This window comes from Bos javanicus, chromosome 29 (assembly GCF_032452875.1).
Source record: "Bos javanicus breed banteng chromosome 29, ARS-OSU_banteng_1.0, whole genome shotgun sequence".
NCBI lineage: Eukaryota > Metazoa > Chordata > Mammalia > Artiodactyla > Bovidae > Bos > Bos javanicus.
Genome location: NC_083896.1, coordinates 29,228,492 through 29,247,274, shown reverse-complemented (window position 1 = coordinate 29,247,274; position 18,783 = coordinate 29,228,492). Strand labels below are relative to the sequence as shown.

The 18,783-nt window shown below is 49.3% G+C and overlaps 1 protein-coding gene across 6 annotated transcripts in view; it reads right to left on the bottom strand.

The window, feature by feature from the left end:
- Positions 1-18,783, bottom strand: part of PKNOX2 (PBX/knotted 1 homeobox 2) — a 298,567-nt gene that overhangs the window by 42,747 nt on the left and 237,037 nt on the right. For all 6 annotated transcript variants that reach the window (XM_061406325.1, XM_061406327.1, XM_061406324.1 and 3 more), the window contains one exon: positions 8,337-8,508. In XM_061406325.1, coding sequence (XP_061262309.1) covers positions 8,337-8,508 — 172 coding nt within the window. The remainder of the gene's footprint in view (positions 1-8,336; positions 8,509-18,783) is intronic.

Below are 18,783 nucleotides of genomic sequence, written 5' to 3'. Positions count from 1 at the left end.
TCTTTAGAGTCCCTTGGACTACAAGATCAAACCAGTCAATCCTAAAGAAAATCAGTTCTGAATATTCATTGGAAGGAACGATGCTGAAGCTGAAGCTCCAATACTTTGGCCACCTGATACAAAGAGCTGACTCATTAGAAAAGACTCTGATGCTGGGAAAGATTGAAAGCAGGAGAAGGGGATGACAGAAGATGAGATGGTGGGATGGCATCACCGGCTCAATGGACAAGAGTTTGAGCAAGCTCTGGGAGATGGTGAAAGACAGGGAGGCCTGGTGTGCTGCTGTCCATAGGGTCGCAAAGAGTTGGACACAACTGAGTGACTGAACAACAGCTTTCGATAGGCACCAAGAACTAGATATCTAGCGCCTCTATCAGTACAATCTCTCTCAATTTTAAAAAATATTTGCGTATTTGTCTGAGCCAGGTCTTAGTTGCACTATGTGGGATCTGGTTCCCTGACCAGGGATCAAACCCAGGTCCCCTGCATCGGGAGGGTGGAGTCTTAGCTGCTGGATCAGCAGGGAAGTCCCTACAACCTCCCTTAATTTAACATTATTATTTCGACAAATAGTAAGTCTCATTAAATGCCAAACGCTGTACAAGACCTCTCACTCGAATAAGATGCCAGTCAGCTTTGTCTTCTCCAGCCAAAATAATCCTAATTCCTTAAACCTTTCTTCTTTTTCTCCTCCCTCTGTTCCTTCTTCCTTCCATCCTTTCATTTCTTCTTTCCTCTTTCTCCGAGCTTTCCTTAACTGGACTTTTTCCTTTTCAATCAACATTTACTCACTTTAAAATCTCTCTGTGAATACACACACATACACACACACACACAGGAAAGTACACATACCTATAGTCGATAAATACTTCTTATGTAAAAAGAATCAGAAAATACAATTAAATAGAACAAAATAAAATCTACACAGAATAGCTTTGCTCAGATGAAATACACGTGCAATGTGTTTAAATCAGATCTGATGCACAGTGGCCGAAAGTGGACCTACCTTTTGGTTTAATGAAGCACAGGTGAAGGATTACTTTTTTATGAGATAACAGACTTGGTTTAAAGATTTAAGAACATAGAGTAAATCACAATGGTATTCCAAGGCAATGAATATGTAGGATCTATTCAGTATTAGAGAAAAAAGTGGGCAATGCCATTAATATGGGGCAGCTGCCTGGCATAGCACAAAGCCTGTGGGATTTACCGTCAGCCCAGATTTGAGCCCAGGCCTACTGTTTACAGATTGAGTGACACTGGGCTAATTCCACGACTTCCCTTAGCCTCAGTCTTCCTCATCCCTGACTCACAGGATTTGATTAGGGCTAAAAGTGATAATAATGTGAAAGTGCTTTATAAACCACAGGGAACCAAAGGCATATACATTTTTGCAACCTCTTTTAATGATTTCTAATATCCTGTTGGCTTTTCTATTGCTATTCCATTTTCAGAGAGTGGAAAAATAATCATCCCCAGTTTTTTCTTCTATATTTATGTTTCGTGAATCATCCTCTAGCTTATTTCTAATGCAATTTTGGGTTTTTGCCTCTAAATCAGAATAAAACTCTGGCGTATTAAACTATTTCCCTAAGTGATCGATGTCATGTAAAAGGTTATTCCAAATCTTCTAGTGCAATGAACAGTTCCATTTAATTTAATATCATCAACAACTGTGATGAATGTATCCTTAATTCCTTTTCTCCCAGTTTGGCTTCATCTTTTAGCTTCTCTCCCCACCCTTCTCTTTCAAAATACTAATTAAAAAAGCAGCCCTCTTTTTCTAAGTAGCATCCTTCACTAAAGCAAAACAAGCTGCACTCTTACATTTTAGTCTCATATCATAGCACACGGGCCCCACATGTGTGTGTGTGCTCAGTCGGGTCTGACTCTTTGTGACCCCGTGGACTGTAGCCCGCCAGGCTCCTCTGTCCATGGGATTCTCCAGGCAAGAATACTAGAGTGGGTTGCCATTTCCTCCTCCAAGGGATCTTCCTGAACCAGGGATCACTTAGGTCTGAACCTGCTTCACTTAAGGCTTCCTGCATTGGCAGGTGGATTCTTTACCCCAAGGGCCACCTGAGAAGCCCGCATGGCCTCACAAGTCTCAGGAAAGCCCACAGGATGGGACGAGCCTCTCTTTCTCCGGAAAGTCCCTTGGTGTGATGTCCTAAATCTATTATTTTCTGTCTGAGTATTTGGAACCAGACCTTTAACTTCATCTGTAACATGTAAGCTGATCAATAATACACCAAAGAGCTGTTGTGAACAGCTTCACATGGTTGAATGAAACCATGTACACGTGTGTCCTGGGCACACAGCAACTGTGTTGTATGTCGATTATTTACATCAACGTGCCCCTCCCTCCTCCATCAAGCACTTTTCTGAAAAGTGGCCTCTCTTGTAAGCTTGCGACCTCTTCATTTGATAATAATAAATCCTTGCCTTTCAAAGCATTTACATACATAGCATTTTACAATATGCAAAACGCTTCTCTCTCCATTACTTCATTTGAGTCGCATAAACCTGGGGACCCACAGGCACAGTTATCATTCTCCTGGAGAACAGGAAATCAAGACCCAGGGGTTAGGTAACCTGCGAAATTCCAGGCAGCAATTAGGGAGTAGCTCTGCCCTGGAGGGTAGACTCCTTTTTCCCTCTCCTTCTTCTGCATTTTGGGAAGCTGGAATAGTCTGCTTCACGTACAGACGAATCGGTAAACATGCATTCCTTCAAGTGCTCTGAAGTGCTTCCTGTGTGTCACTAGGGCAGCCGGAGAAGGCAATGGCACCCCACTCCAGTACTCTTGCCTGGAAAATCCCATGGATGGAGGAGCCTGGTAGGCTGCAGTCCATGGGGTCGCTAAGAGTCCGGCACGACTGAGCAGCTTCACTTTCACTTTTCACCTTCATGCATTGGAGAAGGAAATGGCAACCCACTTCAGTGTTCTTGCCTGGAGAATCCCAGGGATGGGCGAGCCTGGTAGGCTACCGTCTATGGGGTCACACAGAGTTGGACACGACTGAAGTGACTTAGCATAGCATAGGGCAGCCAAAGCTAAAATCTAATTGGGAATTTTTCCAGGCCAGCCCAGCCTGGCCTGAGCAGTTGGAAGGGTGGGGTCCCTGGAACAAGGCCTGGAACGTGGAAGAAAGGTGAAGACCAGGGGCTAGAGACTGCCAGATGACTGAGGAAGAGGACGAGCACTTAGGGAGGCTGCCACGCAGGACAAGTTAAATACTTTTAAGTCACAATGTGGCACTTCCCCCGCCTCCTCCTCAGACTCTGGAGAGGCCTTGTGGTTCAGGGAAAAGAGGTGGGCTTCAGGAGCTAGACAAATCCCAGCTCTGTAACTTAGTGACTACAGGGTTCTCAGTCTTGGATTCTCCCTTCTGTAAAATGGGTATAATGATAACCCCTCCCAGGGCTATCTCGAGAATTAAATAGCAGAGCTGGGTGCTAGGAAATAGTGGATTTTGGAGGCTGAGTCTGGGGCCCTCCACCTTCTGGGATGCCCTGCAGGATTCACATGATCTCTGTACTTCCTTGTTCTCATCTGTAAAATGGGATCATAACAGCAACTCCCTCAACATCATACTGAGGATGGAAGGAGATTTGGCCAGAAAAGAACTAAAGACGAGTGCAGAGGAAGTACTAAGAAAAGACGGCGTCTAGGGCCGCATAATTGCTGAGTGTGGGCCAGGGCTCCATGCCTGTGTTTGACTCACGTTTGAGCTGCGTGGTCTTGAGCTATGATTTCACCTCATGTCGCAAGATCCTCATCTTAGTGAAAGTCGCTCAGTCCTGCCCAACTCTTTGTGACTCCGTAGACTGCAGCCCGCCAGGCTCCCTGTCCATGGAATTCTCCAGGCAAGAATACTGAAGCGGGTAGCCATTCCCTTCTCCAGGGCATCTTTCTGACCCAGGGATTGAACTTGGTTCTCCTGTGTTGCAGGCAGATTCTTTACCATCTGAGCCACTAGGCTTCTCTCATCTTTAAGCCCTCTCATCTTAAAATAGGGATAGTAATAATCTGTGCCTTGTGGGTCTGAAAAGAGGATTAAATAAGATAATACAGGTGTAGTGTTTAGGACGACAGCACCTGGAACCCAGTAAGTATGCTATAAATGTTATTTATTACTGGCTTTGATTATTATTTCCTTTCCCTGTTCTGGGGTCTTGTGGGATTTTCTACTCCTGTCGAGGTGAAGAAGGTCTGGACAGAAGGCAGGAGGGAATGACTCTCTGAACGGGTGCTGCTTGGGGTCCCTGTGGACCCATGGCTCCAGCCTGCCTCCTTCACGTGTCTCCATATTCACAACCTCTGGCCTCTGCACCCCACCCCCTTCAGAGAGGGCCCAGGGGCCTGGGGGGCCCCATGTTGGAGCTGGCTTTGCGATCAGGCAGCTCTAATCTGTCCCGTGAGCCCCACCAGAGTCTCATTAAAACGTGCCCCATAAATGTTAAAAAATTTACACATAAAAAAATTCCATGCATGAAACTGAAACCGTACGTTTTACAGCCTCAGTTTGAAATCTTGCATAATATATAAAACCTCGGCCCTGCACTGGGGGCCCGTAAATCAGATTTTATAAAACAAAAAGCTTTTGCCTTTCAAAGGGGTTTGGGGAACTTGCAAATTTTACAAACTGTACCAACTGCCAGTCAGAGGCTGCTGGGCCCAAATAGGGGATCGATGGGCCAGGTGACAGAGGGCTGGTGAGCACTGGGTTATGTGTGTGGGAGTTGGAGCCGGGGCAGGGGGTGGGGAGTGTCCCTGGGGGAGCTGACCAGGGGAAAGCCACCCCCATGGTACTGAAATGGGGAGGTGGAGAGGATCAGGGAGTGTGTGTACCAGGGGGAGAGATGCTTATTTTTTTATTTTTTATAGTTAATGTCATATGTTTTTATTATTCAGACTTGCACTCCTCTTCACCTTTCATATCAGGGTTGTTTTTTGTAAGATGGTCATTTATAAATGAGGGCTTTGCTGCCCCTGGGGAAGCAGAGAGGTGGGTGATGGAGTGGAAGGAGTCAGCAGACCTGGGCGCTGACAAGTCACCGCCCTTCTCCGGACTCCAGTGTCCCCATCTGTAAAATGGACATGCTGCTCTCCATGCTTGGGGTTTTCCCCCAGTGTTTTATGATTCTAAGTTTATATTCCGGCCGCTGGCTAACTGAGAAGGAAGGTTCACTTAGAAACCTACACTCTGGGAACCTCTCTGGTCTCTGAACATCTCTGGGAGGGCTTTGTCAGCCATGGTTCCCATGGGAACCTGTCAGGAGATCGCAGGAGCCAGGGAGGTGGACACAGCGATTTGCTTGGATGGGAGGAGAGGGACCAGCAGGAGCGGGGAGGACCCATGTCCTGGGGGGTGGTATGCCTGGTGGGGCTGGGGAGCAGGCAGGATCTGAGCCCTGCTCCAGGATCCAGGGTGGGACAGTTTGGGGGGATCCCAGTATCCTCGTGACAAGCCCATCTGTGAAAGTCAACATTCAAGGGCAAAGGAAAGCCGCCCTGACACACATATATATAAAAAATAAATCTCTCAATTATCTCAGCTCATTTGCTTGGGGTCTCATTTTATGTCCCTGCTCCGCTGCGCAGTATATCTGTCCGGATAAAGAGTTACAGTCCGCTGGGCTACGTGTGCGGGGTTGTAAAAAATACAGATGCCAAATTAACTGGCTGTGGCACTCGGCAGCTGATTGAGCTGATAATGACGCGATCTGACCTTTTTCTAATTTCTAATTATGTGCATCTCGGCAGTGCCGGCTGCACGACTCTTGTTCTAATGATGGCTCCTGTGGTCGGCCTCCTCACCTCCCCCCTCCTGACACAGGACCACACGTGGGATGGCAAAGGGCACTGCCTGATCCCAGCCCCAACCCCCTGAAAGTTTCAGGCTCTCCGCCACATGGTCTCTCTGATGGCCTGGAGGTGAGATGAGGCAGCTGGAATGCCTGGCCTTAGTGATACTGCATTTGACCTTAACCTTCTGGATGCCACGCATTTTCAAAGGCCATTTAGTTCCACTAGTCATGGCGTTAATTTTTTTATGACAGTCACAGGAGACAGGTGTACTGGCTCTACAGATGGGGAAACTGAGCTTCAAAGGAGCTGTCGTCAAAGTCTCCCAGAAGGTGAGCTTGGCCTCGGGTCCTTGGCTCCTTCAACCACCTCCATTTAAATAATTCACCCATCCATCAGTCACTGACTGTGGCCAACTCCCCCAGGTAAACTCCTCAGGGTCCATGTGAGGGGTGGGCGGTGCTAAGCCTGCTCCGCCAGTGGACGACTCCCAGCCCATCACTTGGGATAGAAGCCCAGGGAGCACCAGGGGTCTGGGGCCACTGGGGCACCTCCTCCAGCAACCCCACCCTCAGATCAGGCATGGCACATGGTGGATACTACCACGTCTTGCTGGATTAGATGAAGAAATCTGAGTCTTTCCGTGAGCAGACCCCTGAGAGACCCAGGTAGTGTGGGCCAGGGGAGAGCATAGAGATGGTCACTTTTTGGTATTTCTAGGCTATACTCTTGCATTGGCCAAAAAGTTTGTTCAGATTTCCCCACCACATCTCAGGGAAAAATCCAAATGAACTTTCTGACCAACTTAATAGAATAAGAGGTTGTCCTGGGGCTGGGAGGGGGAGGTGTCTTCCAGAACTCACCACTGCAGGTGGCAGTGGGCAAGTTTGTGAGGTTGGTTTCGCCAGGACTCCTACTTCTGAAAAAGTTTATATTCTTTCGTATTACTCAGCCTATTTTAGGTATTTCCCACCAATTGAGGCCTCAGCTTCTTTGGGGGGTCAAGTGAAGGGAGTGTTCATTCCAGCTCCCACACAAACGGCTGCCTCACATCCTGGCCCCATGACTGCTGCAGGGGTAGCTTCTAAAGACCTGATTCACAATTGTGGTTCTGAGATTTTGATCAGATGAACAGCAGGGCAGGGGCAAGTCTGCCTGCACTAACTGTCCAACCAAACGGAGAACCTGCATGGGGACGATTCTCCCAGGGGACCTGAGAGATAGGGGACTGCGTTACCAGGAAGGATGTTAGCTCAGTCACAGCCAGGAGCCGAGCAGAGGTGCACCTGGGGCTCCCAGAAACCTGCACTCATGCTCCTGACCTTGGCCAAGTGCATATCCTCTGTCCTGTATCATAACACCATAACACTTCATAGATTTCCGGGCAAAAGAGAGGGGCCTCTCCTGGTAGGGCTGCTGGACTCCATAAAGTATCATATTCAACTCCTGAGAGAAGCGGTGGGGTGGGTCATTCACAACACAGAATAATACCCAAGTCATTTAAGTCTGCTCTGCAGATGCACTGCATGTGTGCGTGTGTGTGTGTGTGTTTCTTCCTTCCTTCCTGGAGTCACATTTGCTTTTCTAACTCTGTTTCCCTTTGGGGAGTAGGTACTAACTAAATTCTGGATGGAGGTCAGCCCTATAATCAATCAACTTGTGGAAGACATATTTTCAGAGTTTCCAAATTTACCATGCACGATCTGGATAATCCACCCAAGCAAAATCAAGAATCGTGGTTAATAATCCCAGGATAACTGTTGTCACGATGAACAAACAGAGCGGTCTCTCCAGAGCTCTTTTCTCAGCAGGACTCCCAGGGCTAGACGAAGCGTTAGAGTATCATCTAATCTATTGGCTCCCAAGCCTTATTGAAGATTGCAGTTGTCTGGGAAGCCTTTAAAAATGTACGTGTGCAAGTCCCACTAAACTTACTGAATCCTGGTTTCCAGGTGGAGGGGCCCAGGAGCATGTACTTTTTAAGGCTGTAGTGATGATCTGGATGACAAGCTAGGCTTGGGAGCCTGATCTACTGTATCCTAAATGGGCAGGACATCTGCTGGTCTTCTCAGTAGAGAAGCTGGTCTTCGCGTCTGTTGCTTCCAGTCTTCCTATCTATCCACTGATGTGCTTGAATATGCATGTCACCCTCCTCCTTCACAATGTAGCACATGGCCATCAGCTCCTCTCTGGGCAGCCCAAGACAGATTTCCCAACATGCCAGGATTCCAGCCCTCGGAACATTCTGGATGCCATGGCCCTCCCCTCCTCCCATCTGCACTGCAAGTGGGTGGGAGGTGATGCTGGTGCTTCGGGGGAGGAGGAAGGCAGAGCTTTGGCAGCATCACCAGTGTGTGCAACTCTTGGTTAAAGGTTCTCAGCTGCTGGAACACCAAGGCCTGCCCACAGCGGGGAAGCACATTTCTTTGTTGAGTGAATAAATGAAAGGATTGCTTTTGGGGCATTTGGAGGGGATCAGAGGGCGGGACGACCCTAGCCAGGGTGGGGGTTGGAGGGTCTTTACCAGATTGTCCAGTTCCGGGTCATCGCTGAAGAAGGGTTTGTGTTCCTGCTCCTGCTGGTGAACGAAGTTCTCGATGTCCACATCGAAGCTGGCGGACGTGATGCACTCAGAGCCCTGGGTGGCCTGTTCACATTTCTCGAACAGCAGCGTCAGGAGCGGGAAAAGAGGATGCCTGCAGGGACAGCGAGAGCTCACACATGTGCACTCAGAGACCTGCTGCCATCAGGGCTTCTAACAGTGCAAAAGCCTTCAGGGGCCCACCTCACCTTCCCATCACCTCTTCGCCCAGGGTCTCACTCCTGGAGGAAGGCCCCGTCCCCACGGTCTGCCGGGACAGCAGCATTTCATACCCTGGCACAGAGGATCCAACCTCCTCATTCCTGGGGCCTCAGTGGCTTCTGTTCCTCCCCTACTGGGAGCCTAACTGTTCTCTTTGTCTAGATAAATTGTGTGGATATTTGATGAGGGATGCTGGGTATAACTCTTCAAAGAGGTAGGTGTCCATTTCGGGCTCAAGGTCAACCGGGGAAGGAAATATGGGAAATGTCCAGAAAAGTCCTAGATGTAAACATTCATCGTTGGTCACAGATCCACACTTGGCTGTGTAGAGTCAGCCAAGGGCAGTACCTGTGTGTTTGCAAGTGTCGATGGGGGTGGGGGTCGGGGCGGGGAGGAGGGTGTGTGTGTGTGGACCTGGCTACTCGTCACATGTGGAGGGCAGATGTCCCCACCCATCCTGCCTCTGCTGGCTGATTCAGTTTAGGTCAGACACCCCACTTACATGTGACACCTCCCTACACATTTCCATCAACACCCACTTAGCACAACTGCAATTAAATAATAATACGCATCATTACTTGGCCACTGTTTTTCCCCAAGACTGTCCCTGTCTCATTGATCATTGTATCCTTAGGACCTTGCCTTGACACTCACAGCAGGCACTTAATACATATTTGGTGACTGACAATGAACTGATGAATGAAGAATATGTGAGCATGAGCATGTTTGGCGACACGGGTGGTTCTGTGATGGATGGATGTAAGCTGAAGTGCTGACCTGGCCGCTCTCTAGGTCTTGGCTTCCACATCACCAACTCTGGGAACCTGCCCTGACTGCCCGACCCTGAAACCTACACAGACCCTGGCTTGTTTGCCTTACCATCTGCCTTCCTCACTAGACTATCAGCTACATGAGGGCAGGAAGCAAGCCCATCGTAGTCTTCACTCTCTGCCCAGAGTCTAGCAGTGACTGTACGTGATCCGAATAAACATTTGTTGAATATACATGTATGCTATGTGTGAGATGTCATTTGCACATGTAAGTGCATCTCATTCTCATTTCTCTGCAGCCTGAGTGAGCAGCTCTGTCTTCACACCCAGCACCTGTGCGTGTGCTTACATGGGTGTTGACACTGGACTCTGGAGCCCCATTCTCCCCACTGTGGTTCCCAAAAGCATATGCACATCCCTCTCTGGCTTCTCACTGAAGTCCCCTGGGACCACGAAATCTGGCTCCTTTCTTTTTGATGAAAATCTGTTTGCTGGGAGAGGAGAAAGCATGTGTCAGGCCTGGTCCCCAGGCTCCTGGGGTAGCCAGCACCACCCAGCAGAACTTCCTACGATGATGAAAAGGTTCTATAGTCTCCACTAACTAACGGAGGCCAGCGGACACTTAAAATATGGCTGCCGTGATGATACGAATGAACTGACTTACAAAGCAGAAACAGACTCACAGAGAATGAACTTCCGACTGCCAGGGGGGCAGAATGGGAGGAAGGATAGTTAGGGAGTTTGGGTTGGACACGTACACACTGCTGTACTGAAAATGGATAACCAACAAGGATCTAATGTAGAACACTGGAAACTCTGCTCAGTGTTATGTGGCAGTCTGAATGGGAGGGGAGTTTGTGGGAGAAAGGATACATGTATATGGATGGCTGAGTCCCTCTGCTATCCACTTGAAACTATCACAACTTGTTAATTGGCTATACTCAAATATAAAATAATAAGTTCAAAAAAATGGATGCTTTGCCTAGGACCTTGAATTTTTAATTCTAATTTTAACTAATTTTAATTTAAATAGCAACATATGGCTAGTGGCTACCATATTGGAGAGCACGAGAAATCTTGAAGAGGAAACCCAACTACACTTCTTCCAGCAGGAACACTGTGATTAACCACGCCAAGAAGGAATGAACAGCCAGCCTACAGAGTGTTTGTAGACAGATGGGGAACCCCTATGAGCCTGTCCCATCCTGGGATTCTAATAATTCTGGACAGAAAGGCAGAAAGTGCTGAGACCCATCCACACCCAAACCCATACCTGCTGGTCATTCTACCCAAGCTCAAGGGCAGGGGGCACGGAGGGGAGGTGAACTCCTGTCTCCGATGAGCCGCCTGGCTTGGCAGAGCTGCGCTTGGACACTGCCGCCCTGACTCTTGGTTTGGGAGCTGATGCATAAACAGCTGGGCTCCAAGGCTGCAGGCTGGGTGATAGCATGGAGAGAAAAAGGGTCACTATCCGAGGCTAGCCCATCTGCAGCCCCCAAATTGCTAGAAGATCTACTCAGCCCCCTCAGGAAGCTGGTGGGAAGACAATGGGTTCGCTCAGCCAGCCGCTGAAGACAAAGAGAAAACCAGGTGAAGGGGTTAAACTCCAGTCTAAGTCTTCATTTGCAGCCACTAATACCGCAGCATATTATAGTCTAATCTAACCTGATCCCAGTTTAATGCAAGATTCTCCTGGCCCTGAGTGGAATACCAAAGAAAGCCTCCGCGGCTGTGATTTAAGCAGAGCCCTGCAGTAGTTTAGCTGAGGGACATGAAAGGCAAATTCCAGACGGTGTTATGAATTATTGCGCCTTATGAACCTTCCTACTCTCAACAGATGCCTGCTGCCATTTAAACAGCCACTAGATCAATTAGGAATGAAAGGCACAAATCGACTCTGTACAAGGGCACTAAATTACCAGGAACTAATAATCCGCAGCATCGTGCCAGGTGGTGGGGGTGCAGCCCGCCCCCCCACCCCCACGGCAGCGGCTGGTCACTGCACGTTCCTTTCTCACGGGTTGGAAGGAGGGTGGGCAGCTGCTGGAAGGAGAGGGGATGGTGTGTGTGTGTGTGTGTGGGTGGGTGTGGGTGTGGGTGTGGGTGTCCATGCATGCATGTGCACCTAGGTTGAATGTAGGCTGTCAACAAGAGCAAGTGTGAGTGGTGTGTCAGTGGACTGTCCTGGGTGCTTTTATTTGTGTGCACACATGGTGTTATGTCTTGCGGGACGATGCACATACGGGTTGTGTGCATGGAGCTGGGGTGCAGGGATCGTGTGCTGTGAATACACTGTGCATGTGCCCTGTGTTATATGCAGTGTGTGTGTGTGTGCGTGTGTGTGCTACATGTTATTTATATGCAGTGTGTGCGAGCATCGTGCGTTCTGTGTACACAGTGAGTGTGGCATGTGAGGCAGGGAAGAGGGAGCTGCTGGTGGCTACATCTCCCAGCCACCAGCCTTGGGGCTGAGGTGGCAGCAGGAGGCAGGCTCCTCGGCTGCTGTCCTGGCCCCTTCGGACAGGAGAGTGGTCAGGGAGGGCCTCTCTGAGGAGGTGGCATTTGAGTGAAGCCTCCAACGATGAAGAGGCATTCAGGCAAAGATCTGAGGGAGGGGCGTTCCAAGCAAGAGAGGACCAAAGCACTTGGGATAGAAATGAGTGTGGCGTGTGTCTGGAACAAAGTCCAGGTGTGTGTGGCTGCAGTAAGGTAGGCGAATGGAGGGAGATGAAGTCCAAGAGGTGAACTTGCAGATCACGGGGCTCACAGTGAAGTGGGCTTTCAGGGACTGGGGTGGAGGCTCTGTCCCTTCCACTGGGGGACAGTGTACACCTTCAAGGCAGAGCTCTAGCACTGCTCCATCTTATAAGCATCTCACCAGGAGGGGACAGATCTCCCTGCTGTAGGGGGTGTGTGTGAGAGAGAGAGAGAGAGAAGGAGAGAGAGAGATGAAGGCATACCCGGAAGTGTTTTCTATGACTTATGTCAAGTCTCAGTAGAAGAAAACCTGCTTTCCTTCCTGGTCCTGCAAGTGAAGGGAGCACCTGTAAGCCCAGAGCAGGCTTCCTAGTGGCTGCCATGGCCCCTCTCCCCAGCCCCTCCTGGCCTGAGCAGCACTTTCAGCTCCCAAATCCTCCCTTCATGTCCCACCCTCCCACCTCTGGGTGGAACACCCACCCTGATGCCAGGATCCCTGAGCTTAGGAGCTGGGATGACACCTGTGCTAACCCACAGCTTCTCACATGACCCCCAGGCAGGGTTGGTGGGGCTGCCTGTGGCTCCCCTGCTTATCCATCTGGATCTTCTCATCACCCGGACAGCTACCTGCTAAGCCCAAGTGTGGGGGCTGCTGAGACACTCTGGGCCAGCCCCAAGAAGCAAGTCCAGTTTCCCAGTGACTCAGCTGTTTGTTCCATGGCTGCATCGATGCTATGGGCACCTTGATGGCTGTTTCCAGCCCACTCCACGGCCCCTTCCCCAGTGGCCCATCTTATACCTGCCTAAGCGTTGACTTCCATTTCTAAGATACCCTCCAATGTCACTCCATAAAGCTGGGGAAGAGGCTAGAAGCCACCCTCAAGGAGTCCTTTCCAGTAGCCCTATTTTGGCCCTGGAATGGAGGACACAGTGGCTACGGCAGGGACCATGGGAGCTGGACACATACGTTACCCAGAACACAAATGGCCAGTCTGATCCAGGCATGGGATGGGGAAGGCGGATTTCCAGCTATGGATGGGATACTGATGCTGCCATTCTTGACATTCCCTGAGCTTCACCCTCTCCAACTAGAAAATGAGTTTTAAGGAGTTTCACATCCCTCTGTCCAGATCTCGCCCACTGTGGATCAGTACCCTTGAGAGGCTGCAAGCAGAAATGTGGAGACTTGGTCTCCAGTGCCCAGATGCTGACGATCGAGATGTGAAAGATGGCCATTAGGCTTTCTTTCCAAATAGCCGAGGACACCTGACCTCCAGAAGAGCTCACCTTCTCCCTCCCCGATCCCTCTCCACTCTTCTCCCTGCGTTGCCTCCCGCCTGGCCGCCCCCTCCACCCCAATCTCTCTTAAGCCGTTCAAAATTTGGAGGAACTAAATCTCACCGCACTAATTCACGGAGAGTTTGAGCCTCGTCGGTGCAGAACAAATAAAAGGAGTGAACTGGCATGACATTTTACTGCAGAAGAGAGGTCGTTTCCAGCCACTAATAAAAAGGATTTGACACAGACTAATAAAGAGAAATGAATTTCTCTAATGGCCTGATTTAGCACATTCAGCACTGTGCCTCTGCCTGGGTGCCGGGAGGGCGGGACGCCCCGAGAGCCGACAGAGCCGGGCACGGGGGACGAGAGATGATCTCAAATAAGATTTTATTATTTCTTTTCTCTTTTCTGAGTCCTCACCAACCACCGCCCCCCACCCCACCTCCACCCACATCAGACCTCTCCCCAGGAGGATATGAACCAAAAGCAAGCTCAAGATACGCACTTTTTGTTAACGATCCAAAGAAATAAAGAACCCCCTTCACAGACCCGCAGTCTTGTGCTAGCTTAAGAAGGTGATTAAACCGGATGTGTTGATTTCTACAGGGGTTTAAGCCATCATTTGGTTTAATTACTTCTGACATTTCTGCCTTCTTGTTTTTTCTACATTGCCCAAATTCGGCAGCCTAGAATGCCCAGTTTGGGGCCAGGGTGTGTGGGGTTGCCCCTGGGAGACAACCCACCTGCCATAAACTGGGCAGGATCTTGGCTGAGTCCTTTGAAGAATTGAATGTGACCCTCCCTCCAGCAGCAGAGAGGCCGAGACCCCCTCGGCAAAGCCCCAGATTTTCTTGAGAGCGAAGTGAGCCAGGTCCTCCCCACCTCCCCCCACACTGGACACATATTTCTGATGAAGCTTCTGAGCGCATCCTTGGGCAGCTGTGCATTTTATTCCTTCCTGTCTCAAGACAGATGTTCATAATGTAGATGGCCCGATAGGTCGCACTAACATTTCCAAAGACCTTTTGGGATAGAGACCCCAACCTCCTTGGTAATTTTTACACTCACATCTAACTCAAAGTTCCCTTCTAAGGCTGAAGTTCATTGCCTTTTGTTAAAGGACTCAAGCAAAGACAAATAGACCTTTTTCTGCTTCCCTCCCTTCCTCCTTGGACAACCTGGATTTTAAAAAGTTTTTTTTTTTTTTTTTTTTAACATTTCTTTCTACTCAGAGGACCACAGACAGAGAAGCAGAGATAGGAAAAGAAAGAATGCAAAAATATAGAGCTTCAGTAGATAACCAACAGAGACCTACAGGACAGCATGGGGAACTACACTCAATATTTTGTAATAACCTATAAGAAGAAAGAATCTGAAAAAGAATATATATACATGAAACTTAATCGTTATGCTGTACATCTGAAACTAACACAAGATTGTAAGTCAACTATGTTTCAGTTTAAAAAGTTTTTTTTGAATAGCGCTTCAGAGAGGCTACAATGCAAAGAGCACAAGAGACACAGAACAGATAGGTAGAGAGAAACAGAGCCCCATGGGCTGGGGGAGGGGAGATGATGGTCACACGCAGGGGCAGACATTAGCACTGAGCTCCCTTTCTGGGTGATAAACCTTGTGATTCACAGTCATGCCACTCCGTCACTTCTGAGCCTCTCAGCCATCCCTCGCCTTGTGACCTTGGCCAGAATTGCAGACCTCAATTATGGGTCCAGCCATGTGTGTGGCAGCCTGCCTGGCTGTCCACTCCCTGACCTTGGAGCCCCCAGGCCTGTCCTGCAGCTCCCTTTACAGCCCATCGTCAATGCTCACCCCTCCCTGAGCCTCGGCTGCTGCCTCCAATGGGGATGGGGTGGGATGTCAGAGCCCCCAGGCACTTCCTAAGAATGGACCATCCCAGAGGAGGCAATGTAGAGTGGGAGAGGAAAATTTCCAGGTGGAGGTTTTTATTTTTATTCTATTTTTTTTTTAATATTTATTTATTTATTTGGCTGCACTGGGTCTTCGCTGCGGCATGCGGGATCTTTAGGATACGGCACATGGGATCTAACTCCCCAACCAAGGATTGAACCTTGACCCGTGCATTGGGAGCTCAGAGTCTTCTCTACTGGACTGCCGGGAGAGTCCCAGAATGTGGAGGCTTATAGTGATGAAGCAGAGGGACTAGAGCCTGGTCAGGGTCAGACCTCTGCACAGGACATGAGTCACTGGCCAGAGACGTGGGGTGAAGGAGGGCAAGCAGTGACATGACCGGCTCACCAGCCACCCAACCTAGTCTCCCACACAGTGGGGGTCTCAAGTTGCCAAAGGCCCACCACCCTGGAAACTACCCAGGGGGCTGGCGTTGTGACCTTTTATTTCTAGTGCCCCCTGTCGGAGGTCGCTGGGACCACAGAATCAGAGTCAATAGCCTGGAGCCACTTTGCCTGGTGGCCCCGCCCCTTTCCCTTTCACAGCCAGAAGGCCTATTACCAGCAGTCAGTCTGAGAAATATAGAGACATCGCTCCTGGATGTTGAGGAAATAGAGTCAGCATCATCAGATGAGGCTTCACAGCGTGGCCTCAGGCTTCTTTTCAGCACTCATTGACAGACTCAGAGGAATACGTGATGGCTGGACAGATAGCAGGTGGCCCCCAGCCCCTTGTACCTGTATCACACCCTTCACCAGCTCAGGCAAACCAGACTGTTCATGCCCCTGCTGTTCCTTCCACCTGAAATACCTGTGCGTAGGCCTCTCCTAATAGCCTAGCTCAGAGTGCCGGCCCTAGTACCAAGGCTGCCCCGGCTGGTCTCTCCAGCAAGAGAAGTCATTGCCTCCTCTGAGTTGCCACTGAGATGTGCTTGGGGGTGGGAGTTCTACTTTGACCTCACAAATTCAGTGGGCTGGTTGGTCTGAAACCAGCACAGTCTCTGGAGATGGATAATTAACTGTATAACTCTGGGGCAAGTGACTGAATATCTCTGAGCCTCAGTTTCCTCTTTTATAGAAGGGGATGATACCACCTACCACAGAGGTTGTAGCAAGGAGAAAAGGAAGGATAGTACAGAGTGGCTGGCACTTAGGAAGCTGTCAGTTAATGCTTGTTCCTCTTCGCTGGAGTGGCGTGGGGGCACCTTTTTTTAATTCAGAGCAACGTCGATGCTATCCGCTCCAATAAATGTATAATTCCATCTCCACTGACTCATTTGGCAGGGAAACAAGCCCACGTGTCAATTCAAATAGAGGCAGAGAAAGAGGAGGAGGAGAGGCAAAGTATAACTCATCAGAACTCGAAATCCTCTTTTTAAACCAAAAAACACTGCCGGTAAGCATTTATTTTTCTTTCCTTTAGGACGATTGTTAAACTTTACTGACTACAGTTGTTTGTGCTCAGCCGTCTTCCTCACTCCATGGGGAGCTCCTGTGATCCACAATCTCACTTTTTCTCTGAATTCTCCAGGGTCAAGCACGCTGCCCGGCACACAGCAGAAGGTGGATAAATCTTTGATGAATCAATGCATGGGGACGAATGAATGAATGAAGTGACCACCGGCAGCAAGTGGGGGTTCTGAGACACAAGCATAAAGTGCTCTTTGGGCTCAGAATCCACTCACTCCTCTAAGGTACCCAGACCAGCTACGGCCATCTGGCAGTTTCTAGCTGCTACAAAGGGACCCTCCTCCTCTGGGCTCTGCCGGGGGTGGGGGCTGCCAGGGTCCCGGAGGCAGAGGAGCCAGTGTGAAGGAAGAGCTTAGCCAGCCCGCCTCCTCTCCTCCCCGCTCTTCCCCTCGAAAGACCAGATGGAGAGAGCAGAGCGAGGTGGGGGAGACCAAGCCAGCAGCTCCCGGTTGGATGTATTTTTACTTCAGGTGTGACGTGGAAACCATGCGGGTGTATTTTTAGCCCTGCCCAGTGGGCGGTGTGTTCGCCTGGGTTGCCTTGGAGAGGACTTCTTCGTGTTGCTAAATTGGAATTGCATCTGCTGGGTTCCTGGGCTCCAACCAGCTCTCCTCCCGGCAGGTGGGCGGACAGGTCCGTCCCTGGAGAGGGTGGGGTCCCGGGCAGGCCAGAGTCTGCTTTGTCTCCATCCCTTTACACACACACACACACACACACCTCCCTCCTGACACATTAAAAAAAAAAAAAAAGAAATGTGAAATCTCCACAAATTGATTGTTAAGGCTAGTCTACAAGGGCAAGAATACAAAGAACCTAAAACTTGCAACCTGTTAGGATCTTATGTCATAGTCCCTTCATTGCCGGCACACAGGGCACCACCGCCCCCACCTCCCCACCCCGCCCCAGTTTTATTGAGAAATAACCAATTACTTCACTGTATAAACTTAAGCTGTACAGCATGACGGTTTGATTTACATACATTGTGAAATGATCATCACAATAGGTTCAGCTCACACACATCTTCTCAGATTGATAAAAAGAGAAAAGGAAAAATTTCTCCTTGTGATGCGAACTCTTAGAATTTACTCTTAACTTTGCTGTATATGATACAGCAGTGTTAACTACACTCATTGTGTTGTACATTACATCCCTTATAGCTTCTGTGTGTGTGCTCAGTCGTGTCGGACTCTTAGCAACCCCGTGGACTGTAGCCCGCCAGGCTCCGCTGTCCGTGGGATTTCCCAGGCAAGAATACTGGAGTGGGCTGCCACGTCCTCCTCCAGGGCATTTTCCTGACCCAGGGATTGAACCCACGTCTCTTGTGTCTCCTGCATTGGTGGGCGGATTCTCTACCACTGCGCCGCCTGGGAAGTCCCCTGTCACATCCTTATACTTACTTATTTTATAAATAGAAGTTTGTGCCTTTTCTCTGGAAGTTTGTGCCTTTCAACTACCCTCCAGGATTGCCCCCTACCTCTACTTTCCGCCTCTGGTAACCACGACTCTGATCTCTTTTGCTCTAAGCTATTTTTTATTTATTTTTTGGTTTTCACATATAAGTGAGATCACACAGAATTTGTCCTCCTCGATGAGGTATTTTACTTAGCATAACGCCTTCAAGGTCCCTCCGTGTTATCACAAATGGCAGGGTTTCCTTGTTGCTGTTCTTTTAATGACTGAATACTATCCCACTGCATGCATATACACCACAAATGCTTGGCCCACTCATCCATCAGTGGACACTTTGGTTGTTTCTGCGCCTTGTCTCTTATAAACAATGCTGCTCTGAACGTGGTTGGGGGCGGGGGTGCGGATATCTTCTCCAGTTAGCGTTTTCATTCCCTTTGGGTCCCCAAAGAGGGGTTACTGGATCTTATGGTCATTCTAGTTTTAATTTTTTTGAGGATCCTCCCTACTATTTTCTATAGTGGCTATGCCAATCTACAATCCCAACAACAGTTCACAAGGATTCTCTTTTCTCCAATCCTTACTATTATTAATCCTTGTTATCTCCTGTCTTTTTCA